General features: G+C 41.3%; 1 protein-coding gene across 2 annotated transcripts in view; it reads right to left on the reverse strand.

Moving 5' to 3' along the window:
- The window catches only part of wdr20a (WD repeat domain 20a), a 75,799-nt gene that overhangs the window by 40,259 nt on the left and 20,727 nt on the right, over positions 1-14,813 (reverse strand). The window contains exon 1 of one of the 2 annotated variants that reach the window (XM_043697376.2): positions 7,299-8,212. The exons of the other annotated variant lie outside the window; for it this stretch is intronic. Coding sequence (XP_043553311.1) covers positions 7,299-7,313 — 15 coding nt within the window. The 5' untranslated portion in view covers positions 7,314-8,212. Of the gene's footprint in view, positions 1-7,298; positions 8,213-14,813 lie in introns of those variants that run through there. 2 annotated transcript variants of the gene reach the window in all.

Consider the following 14,813-nt stretch of genomic DNA (forward strand, 5'->3'; position numbering starts at 1 on the left):
TATAACAGTGATGTGTATACCCCCTGCATTACGTTTCTATTTCTTCGTATGCGCTTTTACATTGTTTATGTGGGTCTTTTGATAAACTTGTATGGAATACTTAATCAATTGGCACATTCCTGGTCCCGTAGATGCCAGATAATATAAAGTTTACTGTATTAATTCAAGCAAGTGCAACGTATTTTGATGGGAAAAAATTGGTTATTTCAACAAACAGTTGAGGCCTGGTGATAGCAGTCATTGAAGAGAGGTTATAACTTTTGGGTTTTCAACCAGTTATTCTTCCAAATTTAAAATTACCAGTCACCCCTGTTCCTACAGTCTGTGATCCCCTTGATCTGGAGAACAAGTTTTACTGACTAGTATCAAGCTAAATGCAGAGTTTGGAAATTTTGCGTTCACCATTGATGTTCTCCTTACTTAACAGGATGGATTATTCCCAAAAAAAAGCATATATTTTATATGCCAAAATTAACCTGCGCTGCCTTGTATCTACTTTGTTAAAAATCACACAAAAACAGGTTACAGTCCCACCAGTATATTTGGACGCACAAACTTTCGGAGCGCTCCTCCTTCATCGGGTAGCCAGTGGGGCAGGATCATAGGACACAGAATACATTGTAAAAGATCAAAATGTCAAACAACTTATGTGATGTATTGAACAAACTAAGATTGTGTTAAGTCTTTAATCACTTAGAATGAGTTACAGGTTTTGATTCATTAATATGTAAATCCCAGAACTTTAATTTAAAAAAGAGTGACATCTCAGCTCAGACAATGCATTAAAGGTGTGAGGTTTGAGTCTAGGAGAAAGTGAAGACTGCAGATGCTAGAGATCAGAGTCAAAAAGTGTGGTGCTGGAAAAGCACAGCCAGTCAGGCAGCAACCGAGGAGCAGGAGAGTTGATATTTTGAGCAAAAGCTCTTCATCCTGATAACAGCTTATGCTCGAAACAGCCACTCTCCTACTCCTTGGATGCTGCCTGACTGCCTGTGCTTTTCCAGCACCACACTTTTTGACTGTGAGGGTAGAGTCTATCTGTATTACAACCTCAAGTCAGACCAGTTCTATTTCCAAAGTAGGAATTTATAAAATGTCATAGTTATCTCTTCTGGGATATAAGTGACCTATACAAGAAGGACTGATTGCACCTGAATTGGAATCTGATTGCACCTGAATAGACCCAGTGGATGTGGTCTATCTAGACTTTCAAAAGGCCTTTGATAAGGTGCCACATGGGAGGCTGCTGAGCAAGGTGAGGGCCCATGGTGTTCGAGGTGAGCTGCTGGGATGGATTGAGGATTGGCTGTCTAACAGAAGGCAGAGAGTTGGGATAAAAGGTTCTTTTTCAGAATGGCAGCCGGTGACGAGCGGTGTCCCGCAGGGTTCGGTGCTGGGGCCACAGCTGTTCGCATTATATATTAATGATTTGGATGAGGGAACCGGGGGCATTCTAGCGAAGTTTGCCAATGATACGAAGTTAGGTGGACAGGCAGGTAGTACTGAGGAAGTGGGGAGGCTACAGAAAGATCTAGACAGGTTGGGAGAGTGGTCCAGGAAATGGCTGATGGAATTTAACGTGAGCAAGTGCGAGGTCTTGCACTTTGGCAAAAAGAATAAAAGCATAGACTACTTTCTAAAAGGTGAGAAAATTAATAAAGCCAAAGCACAAAGGGATCTGGGAGTGCTAGTCGAGGATTCTCTAAAGGTAAACATGCAGGTTGAGTCCGTGATTAAGAAAGCGAATGCAATGTTGTCTCTTATCTCAAGAGGGTTGGAATATAAAAGCAGAGATGTACTACTAAGACTTTATAAAGCTCTGGTTAGGCCCCATTTGGAGTACTGTTTGTGTCCAGTTTTGGTCCCCACACCTCAGGAAGGACATACTGGCACTGGAACGTGTCCAGCGGAGATTCACACGGATGATCCCTGGAATGACAGGTCTAACATATGAGGAACGGCTGAGGATACTGGGATTGTATTCGTTGGAGTTTAGAAGATTAAGGGAAGACTTAATAGAGACGTACAAAATAATACATGGCTTGGAAAAGGTGGATGCTAGGAAATTGTTTCCGTTAGACGAGGAGACTAGGACCCGCGGACACAGCCTTAGAATTAGAGGGGGTCATTTCAGAACAGAAATGCAGAGACATTTCTTCAGCCAGAGAGTGGTGGGCCTGTGGAATTCATTGCCACGGAATGCAGCGTCTTCAAGGCCGAGATTGATAGATTCTTGTTGTCTAGAGGAATTAAGGGCTACGGGGAGAACGCTGGTAAGTGAGCTGAAATGCGCATCAGCCATGATTGAATGGCAGAGTGGACTCGATGGGCCGAATGGCCTTACTTCCACTCCTATGTCTTATGGTCTTATGGAAGGGGGCCTGATATACCTTCAGGAAGATTTTAGAGCTGCTGGGACGATTTAAACTAGTAAGGTGGGGGGGTGGGACCAGGGAGATAGTGAGGAAAGAGATCAATCTGAGACTTACAGTTGGGAAAAGGAGCAAGTCAAACAGTCAGGGCAGGCAGGAACAAAGCAGAGAACAAGGTAGGACTGATAAATTAAACTGCATTTACTTCGATGCAAGAGGCCTAACAGAGAAGGCAGATGATCTCAGATCATGGTACTGGGAGATCATAGCAATTACAGAAACATGGCTCAGGGATGGATAGGGCTAGCCCTCTTGCAAGGATGCTTAATATTCCAGGACAAATGCTAGAGGAAGGATAGAAAGTGGGGCGAGAGAAAGGAAGTGGCGTTTTGATAAGGGATTGCATTACTGATGCACTTAGGGAGGATATACTTGGGCATATATCCAGTAAAGTTATTTGGGTGGAACTGAGAAATAAAAAAGAGATAATCACCTTATTGGGATTGTACCATATAGCTCTTAATAGTCAGCGGGAAGTGGAGAAACAAATTTGTAAGGAGATTTCAGTTATCTGTAAGAATAACAGGGTGATTATGGTGGGGGATTTTAACTTTCCAAACATAGACTGGGACTGCCAGAGTGTTAAGGGTTTAGATAGAGAGGAATTTGTTAAGTGTGTACAAGAAAATTTTCTGATTCAGTATATGGATGTACTTACTACAGAAGGTGCAAAACTTGAGGAGAAAGTGAGGTCTGCAGATGCTGGAGATCAGAGCTGGAAATGTGTTGCTGGAAAAGCGCAGCAGGTCAGGCAGCATCCAGGGAACAGGAGAATCGACGTTTCGGGCATATGCCCTTCTTCAGGAATCACTGCAAAACTTGACCTACTCTTGGGAAATAAGGTGACTGAGGTGTCAGTGAGGGAGCACTTTGGCACCAGTGACCATAATTCTATTTGTTTTAAAATAGTGATGGAAAAGGATAGACCAGATCTAAAAGTTGAAGTTCTAAATTGGAGGAAGACTAATTTTGACAGTATTAGGCAAGAACGTTCAAAATCTGATTGGGGGCAGATGTTCACAGATAAAGGGACAGCTGGAAAATGGGAAGCCTTCAGAAATGAGATAACGAGAGTCCAGAGACAGTATGTTCCTGCTTGGGTGAAAGAAAAGGCTGGTAGGTGTAGGAAATACTGGATAACTCGAGGAATTGAGTTTTTGTTTCAGAAAAAGGAAACACATGTCAGGTATAGACGGAGAGATCAATTGAATCCTTAGAAAGTATAAAGCAGTAGAAGTATATTTATGAGGAAAATCAGGAGGGCAAAAAAGGGGACATGAGATAGCTTTGGCAAATAGGGTTAAGAGGAATCCAAAGGGATTTTATAAATACATTTAAGGACAAAGGGTAGCTAGGGAGAGAATAGGGCCCCTCAAAGATCAGCAAGGCAGCCTATGGGTGGAACCACAGGATACTAAACGAGTATTTTGCATCAGTGTTTACTATGGACAAGGAAATGGAAAATATAGAAAGTGGGGAAATAGATGGTGACATCTTGAAAATGTCCATATTACAGGTGGTGGTGCAGGATGCCTTGAAATGCATAAAAGTGGATAAATCCCCAAGACCTGATCAGGTGTACCCTAGAACTCTGTGGGAACTGGGCAAGTGATTACTGGACCCCTTGCTGAGATATTTGTATCACCGAGAGTCACAGGTGAGGTGCCGGAAGACTGGAGGTTGGCCGACGTGGTGCCACTATTTTAAAAAGGTGGTAAGGAAAAGCCAGGGAACTATAGATGGTGAGCCTGACATCAGTGATGGGCAAGTTGTTGGAGGGAATCATGAGGGACAGGCTATACATGTATTTGGAAAGGCAAGGACTGATTAGGGATAGTCAGCATGGGGGACTTCGTGCATGAGAAATCATGTCTCATGAACTTGATTGACTTCTTTGAAGAAGTAACAAAGAGGATTGATGAGGGCAGAGCGGTAGACATGATCTATATGGACTTCAGTAAGATGTTCGACAAGGTTCCCCATGGGAGACTGGTTAGCAAGGTTAGATCTCATGGAATACAGGGAGAACTAGCCATTTGGATACAGATCTGGCTCGAAGGTAGAAGATAGAGGGTGGTGGTGGTGGAGAATGAAAGCCTGTGACCAGTGGTGACCCACAAGGATTGGTGCTGGGTCCATTGCTTTTCACAAGTATATAAATAATTTGGATGTGAACATAAGAGGTATAGTTAGTAAGTTTGCAGATGACACCAAAATTGGAGGTGTAGTGGACAGCAAAGAGGGTTACCTCAGATTAGAACAGGATCTGGACCAGATGGACCAATAGGCTGAGAAGTGGCAGATGGAGTATTTTTCAGATAAATGCGAGGTGCTGCATTTTGGGAAAGCAAATCTTAGCAGGACTTATACACTTAATGGTAAGGTCCTAGGGAGTGTTGCTGAACAAAGAGACCTTGGAGTGCAGGTTCATAGCTCCTTGAAAGTGGAGTCGCAGGTCGATAGGATAGTGAGGGTGTTTGGTATGCTTTCCTTCATTGGTCAGAGTATTGACTACAGGAGTTGGGAGGTCACGTGTTGGCTGTACAGGACATTGGTTAGGCCATTGGTAGAATATTGCGTGTAATTCTGGTCTCCTTCCTATCAGAAAGGATGTTTTGAAACTTGAAAGGGTTCGGAAAAGATTTCCAAGGATGTTGCCAGGGTTGGAAGATTTGAGCTATAGGGAGAGGCTGAACAGGCTGGGGCTGTTTTCCCTGGAGCATCGGAGGCTGAGGGGTGACCTTATAGAGGTTTACAAAACTATGAGGGGCATGGATAGGGTAAATAGGCAAAGTCTTTTCCCTGGGGTCAGAAATTCCAGAACTAGAGGGCATAGGTTTAGGGTGAGAGGGGAAAGATATAAAAGAGACCTATCGGGCAACATTTTCACACAGAGGATGGTACATGTATTGAATGAACTGCCAGAGGAAGTGGTGGAAGCTGGTACAATTGCAACATTTAAGAGGCATTTGGATGGGTATATGAATAGGAAGGGTTTGGAGGGATATGGGCCGGGTGCTGGCAGGTGGGACTAGATTGGGTTGGGATATCTGGTTAGCATGGACGGGTTGTACCAAAGGGTCTGTTTCCGTGCTGTACATCTCTATGACTCTATATTACACTTGATAATGTAACTATATTGAATCTATACAAATAAACATTGTATTTCATTGATATAGCTCACAGCTGGACAACAAGTAAAATATTGGTGATTCACAACAAAAAGTTACATTTCCATGTTGTTCTGCGTTGACATTAAAGCCAAGATATTGCACGTCAGCCTCAAATAGTCAATGTTTTGTACAGTCATTCCATTCTCAAGATAAATTGAAAACTGATCTGAGCCACATACTTCATTATTTGTGGCTATACAGAAACAGCAAGCACCATTATAAAATTCAATAGAAACTGAAGATACTGGAAATACTCCGGTTGGGGGAAAAAAGACCAATTTCTGAATCAGAAAAAGAAAAAAGTTAGAAAAGCTTGACAGCAAGTATAGACACAGGCAGAGGAACAACAATCACAACATTATTCCGAGATATGAATCCAAGCAGTGGAGAGTTTTTCTCAATTCCTCTTCAAGCACACAGTCAGTGAAATGCTGCATTGATGTCAAGGGCAATCACTCCTATTATGCCTCTTGCGTTCAGTTCTTCAACTCTGATGAAGTTGAGACAATGTCTGAAGCTATGTGGTCTTGTTGAAAGCCAAAAAGAACAACAATGAGCATGTTATGGTGATCGAGTGCTACTTGATCACACTATTGACAACCCCTTCAATCACTTCACTGGTGATTGAGGAGATGACATCAGAACAGCAAATACAGCATAACAAATTGAAGGTACCGGTAAATTACTGTTCTACCTAGGAGGAATGCTTGGGCCATCAATACTGGGATGAAAAGAAGGGTAGGTTTTATATTTCCATGCAGAGGAATGACACTGGGTGAAAGTCAGGAGTTAAATGAAGAGTGGACTGAGTTTCATTACAGGAACACTCCCTTTGGAATGCTGACTAGCAAAAGAAAGGAAAAGACTGTTTGGTGGTGGCATTAAGGTAGCAGAAAATTTCCAAATAACTGAGAAGGTTGAGCTTGGAAAGTGAAGGGATAGGAGAGAAGAGCAGAAATTAGATGAATGTGGTCAAAGGGAATACTTGTTTAAGCAAAAATGACAAAATTGGCAAAGTAATGCAGTGGAAAATACTGTTATCTGAAAAAAGCATGTGTTATTAAAATGCAAACCGTTGGCTGCAGACGAACTTCCATTCATCTCATTTTTAAGGTCATGGACATTTGAAATACAGAAAACATTAGTTGTACAATCTGTTTAAGCAATGTTAAATATCTCAACTTCAAAACACAGGTAATATTTCCATATAGTAATTGCCACAGGATGCATTTATGTTTGGCGTTTTACATAAAGACATAGTTGGTATGGTTCTTTTTCATGTTCAAGAATCCCAGCAAATGCAATTGAATAATGTCCAGCCAGCAGCAAAATCACTAATAAATTAATCAGTTTGCTGCTTGCTGTAACCAGTGCTAATTTTTTGTACGTAATAGTGTGGATATAATTCCATCCAACTGTAGCCTGCCATATATCAGCAAAATACATACCTAGTAGTGAGCCTGCTCTATTCCTGATGAAGGGCTTTTGCCCGAAACGTCAATTTTCCTGCTCCTCGGATGCTGCCTGAACTGCTGCGCTTTTCCAGCACCACTCTAATCTACAGCCTGCAATTATAGCTGATTCAAAATATCAGACAGAAGCACAATTGGTCGAATTAATACTGCAGTTAATCAGAACTCTTACATAGTAACTTAAAACATTGGATCAAATTATCGCAAAATGAAATATTTACTTGTCTTAATTTCATTCAGAGGACATGGGGTGCATCAATTCGATCAGCCTTTATGACCCATCCTTAATTGCCCTGGAGAAGATATGATGAGTTGCCCTCTTAAATCACTGCAGTGCATTTGATGTCGGCCTACCCAAAATGTTATTAGGTAAGGTGTTCCAGGAGTTTGAACAGTAATAATGAAGGAACAGTGATACAGTTCCAAGTTGAGGATGCTGGGTGGTTTGGAGAGAACATGCAAGTGGTGATTTTCCAAGGATCTGCTGCCCTTGTCCTTCTAGGTAGTAAAGGTTGTGGGTTTGGAGAGTGCTGTCTAAGGAACCTTACCACTCAGTTGTTGCAGACGATTCTGCAGTAAGAAACACACTGTTGTCACTGTTCATTGGTGATTGACGGAGTGAATGTTCAATGCGATGGAAAGGGATACATGTGAGTTGCTTTGTCCTTGGTATCATCAAACTTCTTGAGTGTTGCTGGAGCTGTACTCTCCAATTGCCTGGATGAGTATTTCATTACTCTCCTCACTTGTGCCTTGTGGATGGTGGACAGGTTTTGAGCAGTCAGTCAATCAGGTAGAACTCCCAGCTGCTGACCTGCTCTTGTTAAAGATGGTTATTGCATAGCATGTTGCTTGCCACTCATCAGCCCAAGCATGCAAGTGTCCTGGTCTTGCCGCATTTAAATACGAAGTGTCTCAATACTACGGAGTTGCAAGAGGTGGGGAACATACTGTAATTGTCAGGAAGTGCCCCCACTTCTGACCTTGTGAGGAAAGATCATGATGAACAATTAGATAAAAATGTAGTCACATACATTATACAAATAAAGATGCAAACATCAATAAAATTGCAGAGTGGAAGCATTAAAAAGGTAAATTAAATTAAACATCCACAAATATGATAGTGTATTTTGGTAGAAAGAATTAGAGGTCACCCACTTCTTGGAAAAGACTTAAAAGTGGTAGAGCAGAAATGGGGTCCAAATGCACTAGGAGTACTGTTCACTGCTCTGGTATCCTAATCACAAAAAAAACTTCAGAGAGACATGAAAACATGTTTAAAACATTACAAAGGATGATCACATAACTGAAGATTATAACAGAGGAAAAATGAACATACAGAGGGTTCTTTTCTCTGGAACAGAGAAGGCTGATGGGTTTACTGAATACATCTATACTTTTTAAAAAATCACTCATGGGACCTGGGCTTCGCTGGCTGGTCAACATTTATTGCACATTCTTCTTGAACTGCTACAGTCCATACATTGTAGATGGGCCCACAATGCCATTAAGGAGGGCATTCCAAGATTTTAATCCAGTGACAGTGAAAAAATGACAATATATTTCCAAGTTAGGATAATGGGTGACTTGGAGAAGAACTTGCAGGCTTTCTTTTCTATCTGCTGCCCTTGTGCTTCTAGTTGCAAGTGATGTTGATTTGGAAGGTGCTATCGCAGGATCTTTGGTGAATTTCTGCAGAGTATTTTGTAGATCATATGCATGACTGCTCCTTGGCATTAATGGTGGAAGGAGTGGACGTTTGTAGATGTACTGCCAAATCAAGTAGGCTACTTTGTCCTGGACAGCGTTAAGCTTCTTGAGTGTTGGTGGAGCTGCACTCATCCAGGCGGCTTGAGTGTCCCATCACACGCTCGACTTGCCTCTTTTCAATGGCAGACAGTCTCTGGGGAGCCAGGTGGTGACAAGTTACTCACTGCAGTATTCCTAGCTTCTGACCTGCTCTTCTACCCACTGCATCTATATGGCAAGTTTGGTTGAGTTTCTGATCAATGGTAACCTTCAGGATGTCGATAGTGGGGGATTCAGTGATGACAACACCATTGAATGTTATGTGACTGTGGTGGGGAGTCCCTTATTGGAGACAGTCATCACTGGGCATTTGTGCGACGAGTCCAGTTTAGTTTCTGATCAATGGTAACCCCTAGGATGTCGGTAGTGGGAGATTCAGTGATGACAACACCATTGAATGTTACGGGACTGTGGTTGAGAGTGCCTTGTTAGATACAGTCAGCTTCATCTCGCTATACACTTTCTGTCAGTGTTTAAATAAGAAAGATGTTAATCCTATATGCACATTGTCAGTATAGCAAGAATTAAGCTGCTGACTGGCATTAATTTACAAATTACATATAAAAAGGGAACAGGTGATGAGCTACATATGCGATGAGCAGTACAATAGAGTAGTAGGAATGGGTTCAAAACACAACAGCTCCAGAGGTGTGTTATAACATTTTTCAACAGGTTCATTAGGAAATATTTACACTGGAGTTCTCAATTAAGCCTATCCAAAGGAAAGAGTGTCTGGAGTTCTATTTCACCAACAGGAATAGACCTAAAATGACATATATAGCTCAGCTTGCTGGCATCCAAATGCTACAGAAATTGGAGTATACAGTCCTTTTCAACAGTTTGAAAACTTGCAAAATTGCACAATGTTGCATAATAAAGATTGTTAATAGTCAGGTTTCAGGAGGGCAGGACCATAGTTTGATTTGCTGGCTAAAGGTTGCCACTGCCAACCAAGCTGCTGTCCCTCAATATTGCACTAGAGGATTTACCAACTGTGTGCCCCAGTCCAACTGTCAGGAGAATCAGAAGTTTGCTTCACTTCAGTTGTAACCATATTCTACTAAATCTAGTTTTTTAAAAAAAACTTATCTATTGCCAGAGTACAAAGCTAGCTGTTCAAAACAAAATCTTTCACAGAAGACGGGGCAATGCCTTTGGTACCCATCCTCAGTTGCCCTTGAACTGTATGGTTTAGTGGCTTGCTAGACTGTTTCAGTGGGCAACAAAGAGTCAGCCACAGCATTAGCCAAGGCCTCTGAATTATTAATGCAATGAGATTAACACTTAGCCACTGCCTTCAACTTCAAAACAGGAGACTGATGTTCTAAAGTCAAACTTCAGAAATGACAACCACCTGATGAAGGAGCAGCTAGTGATTTCAAATAAACCTGTTGGACTATAACCTGGTGTTGTGTGATTTTTAACTTTGTACACCCCAGTCCAACACCAGCATCTCCAAATTCAGAAATGCCATGTTTCTTGTAGATATTAGATATGTAGCAGCATAGCTTTCATATGTATCTGCAAAAGTAATGATCATATTTGTATTTGTTGGTATGCCATACTTAACTGTGTAACTAATATTTATACCAACTGCAGAGGTTTGAAAATTTAATGATTTAGCACCTTTCTTCTTGTATAACTGTTCAAAATTAAACTGATAGTACGCAGCAGCCTCCTCTTCTGCTTTCTATCAGAGCCCTGAGGGAATATATTTTGTTAGGTTATTATAAGGCACTATTAAATAAATTTCACTTTATATTCAGCTTATATTGAGACAGGTACACAAATGCTTTACATCATACTAACTGCCTCAGTCTAAAAAAGCTCAATTTTCCAGCATTAAATTGTCACACCTTAAATGACTTTCTTATTAAAATATCTTATCTGTAACTCTCTCATAGAATGCAAAAATAGTATACAGTATTCTCTAGCAGTTACTAAGGGAGCAGTCTAATTAAGAGAATTAAACAGCATCATAAAACAAGGCAAAAGTTCAAGATGATGGTAAGTCATTTGAACAAAGGCCAAACTCAAGATCAGTAAATGCAAATACATACAGCTGGTATCTGAAACCGACTTTTACAAATGTCTAGCTGAAGATTTTAACAAAGGTATTATTCTACAAAACATTAAGTGCCAAATGCCAACGTTTTCCAGTTATTGTTGACTGAGAGATATGCTGTCAAAGCTTTTCAACATGCACCCAATAGTTCAGATGCAAGAATACCAAATTTCCAAGGGAGAAAACATTTGTACTGCATGAAAAGGGAATGCTCATTATTCACCAAGTCAAATCTGTGGAGAAATTGGCACGAGAATGTAACAGGAAACTATTGTTCACCATGCTTTGGTTTAATTTTTAAGACGACACAACACCAGAACATATTCCTTCTGTTTGAAGAGGCAGCAACCTGATTATGAAAATATGTAAGCTCTAGAAAGTCTTGGTGAACTACAATATAAGCCCAACTGAAAATCTTAAAATTGCCCGTTAGCACAGTTTTCAGCACACTCTGGATTGTGCAACAAGTGCTCTCTAATTGCCGAAAAACTCTAACATTAGTCTTATGTTCGAACATAAGAAACAGGGACAGGAGTAGGCTATTCGGCCCTTCAAGCCAGCTCACTATTCACAGCTGGTTCAACATTCCTCGTGTTCGCTTTCCTGTCATTTGCCCATTATCACTGGCTCCCTACTGATCAAGAAGTTCAGTCTTAAACATACACAAGTACTCTGCCCTCACAACTCTGTGACAAAGTGTTCCAAAGATTTTACCATTCGATAGAGGAGAATGAGTGAGGAATGAGAGTCCTAATGACTATCTCCAGTGAGAGGTCAGGCAGCATCCAGGGAACAGGAGATTCGACGTTTCGGGCACAGGCCCTTCTTCAGGAATGGCCTGAAGAAGGGCCTGTGCCCGAAACGTCGAATCTCCTGTTCCCTGGATGCTGCCTGACCTGCTGTGCTGTTCCAGCAATAAAGTTTCAACTTTGATCTCCAGCATCTGCAGACCTCACTTTCTCCTATCTCCAGTGAGAGACAATCCAGCCACAGCGCCAGTGAGAGACTATCTAGCCACAGTGCCACTGAATATCAAGGGGTGATCATCAATATCCTGGAGGTTGCCACTGACCAGATAAGACAATCTCGCCATACTGGAGATCTCTGAACTGACTCCAAAGAAATAACATCTTTCCTTCAATAATGCGATAGAAACTGCTCCCAGTACTCAAGATCTCAAAAGTACCTTGTATTCCTACACTCCAACCTCTTTAAAATAAACAGACGATATTAGCCTTCCAGATTACCTGCTGCACCGGTGTGCTAGCTTTCTGTGATTAATGCACAATTACCCCCAAGTCCCCTCTGTGTTGCAACCTTCATCCATTTTTCCCCATTTAAATAATACTCTACTTTTGTTCTCCCTTCCAATATGAACAATTTCACATTATCCTTCATTCACCAACTTTTTGCCCACTCATTTAATCTATCAACATCTCTCTATAAACTGTTTGTACCAATTTCATAATTTGCCTTTCCACCTATTTTTTGTGTCGTCCACAAATCTGGCTACATACATTTGCTTCCATCCTCCAAGTCACTAATATATATATATAATGTAAACAGGTGCAATCCCAGCAATAATTTCAATGGAAATCCCCACTGATTATAAGTTGCCAGCTTGAGAAATAACCCCTCTATCCCCACTTACTGTTTCCTAGTCATTATCCAATTCTCTACCCACAACAGTACTCCTGGGGAAAACATAGACTTTACTCTGAAGACTTAACATTTTGTGAGCTATTGTGACAAATACCTTTTGGAAGTCCAAATACAAGTCCAACACCAGTACTGGTTCCCGTCTATCCACTCTTGTTGAAACTTCCTCGAAAAGCTAACAAATTAGTCAGACATGGTTTTCCTTTCATGAAGGCACGCTGACTCTACTTGATTAGATTATGATTTTCCAAATGTGCTGCCAAATGTTTTAAGTTTTACGAATACAAGTATGGTTAGTACACTGCTGATTGAAAATATCCAAAGGTTCGTTGATTCAATCCACCATTTATTGGAACATCAACCTAATGATTTACTTGGCATTGTATCGGCAATAGAAACATCTAAATCAAATTAATCACATATGTGGTAGTCTTGAAAGTGAAGTCCTATTAGTGCAAAATAAAATTGTATTCTTACTGTATAATAGGAGCAGCACGAAATAGCTAAGACCATAAAGTATAAGAATAGAATTAGGCTATTCCACAAATTAAGTTTGCTTTACCACTAGATCATGGGTAATATGTTTCTCAACCCCATTCTCCTGCCTTCTCCCTGTAACTCTAGATTCCCTCACCAAGCAAGAACCTATCTTTGTCTTAAATGCACTCAATGACTTGGCCTCCACAGTCTTCTGTGGCAACGAGTTTCACAGATTAACTACCCTCTGGCTGAAGAAACATCGCCTCATCTCAATTTTAAAGCATGATACCTTCACTCTGATGCTGTGCGTTTGGATTCTAGTCTCTCGTACTATTGGAAACATCTTCTCTACCTCCACGCTTTCATCTCACTATTCTGTAAACTTCAATCAGAATGCCCCCATCCTCCTAAATTCCTTCGAATACTGACCCAAATTTTCAACCGCCTCTCATATAACAAGCCCTTCATATCCATGATCATTCATGTAAACCTCCTCTGGATGCCCTCCAATGCTGGCACACCATTCCATCAATACAAGGCCCAAAACTCTCAATATTCCCAAACGCGATCTGACAAAAGCCTTACACAGCCTTAACTGTAAGTTTCTGTTCTTTTATTCTAGCCCTTTCGAAAAGAATGCTAACATTGCATTTATAGAGTCAAGAGATGCAGCAAGGAAACAGACCCTTCAATCCAACTCGTCCATGTTGATCAGATATCCTAAATTAATCTAGTCACACTTGTCAGCATTTGGTCGATATCCCTTTAAACCTTTCCTATTTATCTGCCCATCGAGATACCTTTTAAATGTTGTATTTGTACCAGCCTCCACCACTTCCTCTGGCAGCTCATTCCATACATGCACCACCCTCTGTGAAAAAGTTGTCCCTTAGGTCCGTTTTAAGTCTTTCCACTCTCACCCTAAACCTATGCCCTCTAAATTTGGACTCCCTTAACTCAGGAAAAAGATTTTGTCTTTATACCCAATCCAAGCCCCTCATGATTTTATGAACCTTGATAAGGTCACCCCTCCCTCCAATGCTCAGGGAAAAACAGACACAGCCTATTCAGCCTCTCTTTATAGCTCAAACCCTCCAACTCTGGCAACATCCTTATAAATCTTTTCTGAACCTTATCAAGTTTCACAACATCCTTCCTATAGGAGGGAGACCAGAATTGCTCACAATATTCCAAAAGTGGCTTAACCAATGTCCTGTACACGCACAACATGACCTCCCAACTCTTGTACTCAATGCTCTGACTAACAAAGGAAAGCATACCAAACGCCTTCTTCACTATCCTATCTACCTGTGATTCCACTTTCAAGGAGCTATCAACCTGCACTCCAAGGTCTCTTTGTTCAACAACACTCCCCAGGACCTTACCATTAAGTGTATAAGTCCTGCCCTGATTTGCCTTTCCAAAATGCAGCCTCTTACATTTATCTAAATTAAACTCCACTGCCACTCCTCAGCTCATTGCCACATCTGATCAAGATCCTGTTGCGCTCTAAGGTAACCTTCTTCGCCATCCCTTACACCTCCAATTTTGGTGTCATATGCAAACATACTAACTATACCACCTATGCTCACATCCAAATTATTCATTTCAATGATGAAAAGCAGTGGACCCAGCACCGATCCTTGTGGCACACCACTGGTCACAGGCTTCCAGTCTGAAAAGCAAACCCTCCACCACCACCCTTTGCCTTCTACCTTCCAGC

Source organism: Chiloscyllium plagiosum, unplaced genomic scaffold (genome assembly GCF_037043375.1).
Source record: "Chiloscyllium plagiosum isolate Xiang-an unplaced genomic scaffold, Cpla_swu_hap1 HiC_scaffold_8, whole genome shotgun sequence".
Lineage (NCBI taxonomy): Eukaryota > Metazoa > Chordata > Chondrichthyes > Orectolobiformes > Hemiscylliidae > Chiloscyllium > Chiloscyllium plagiosum.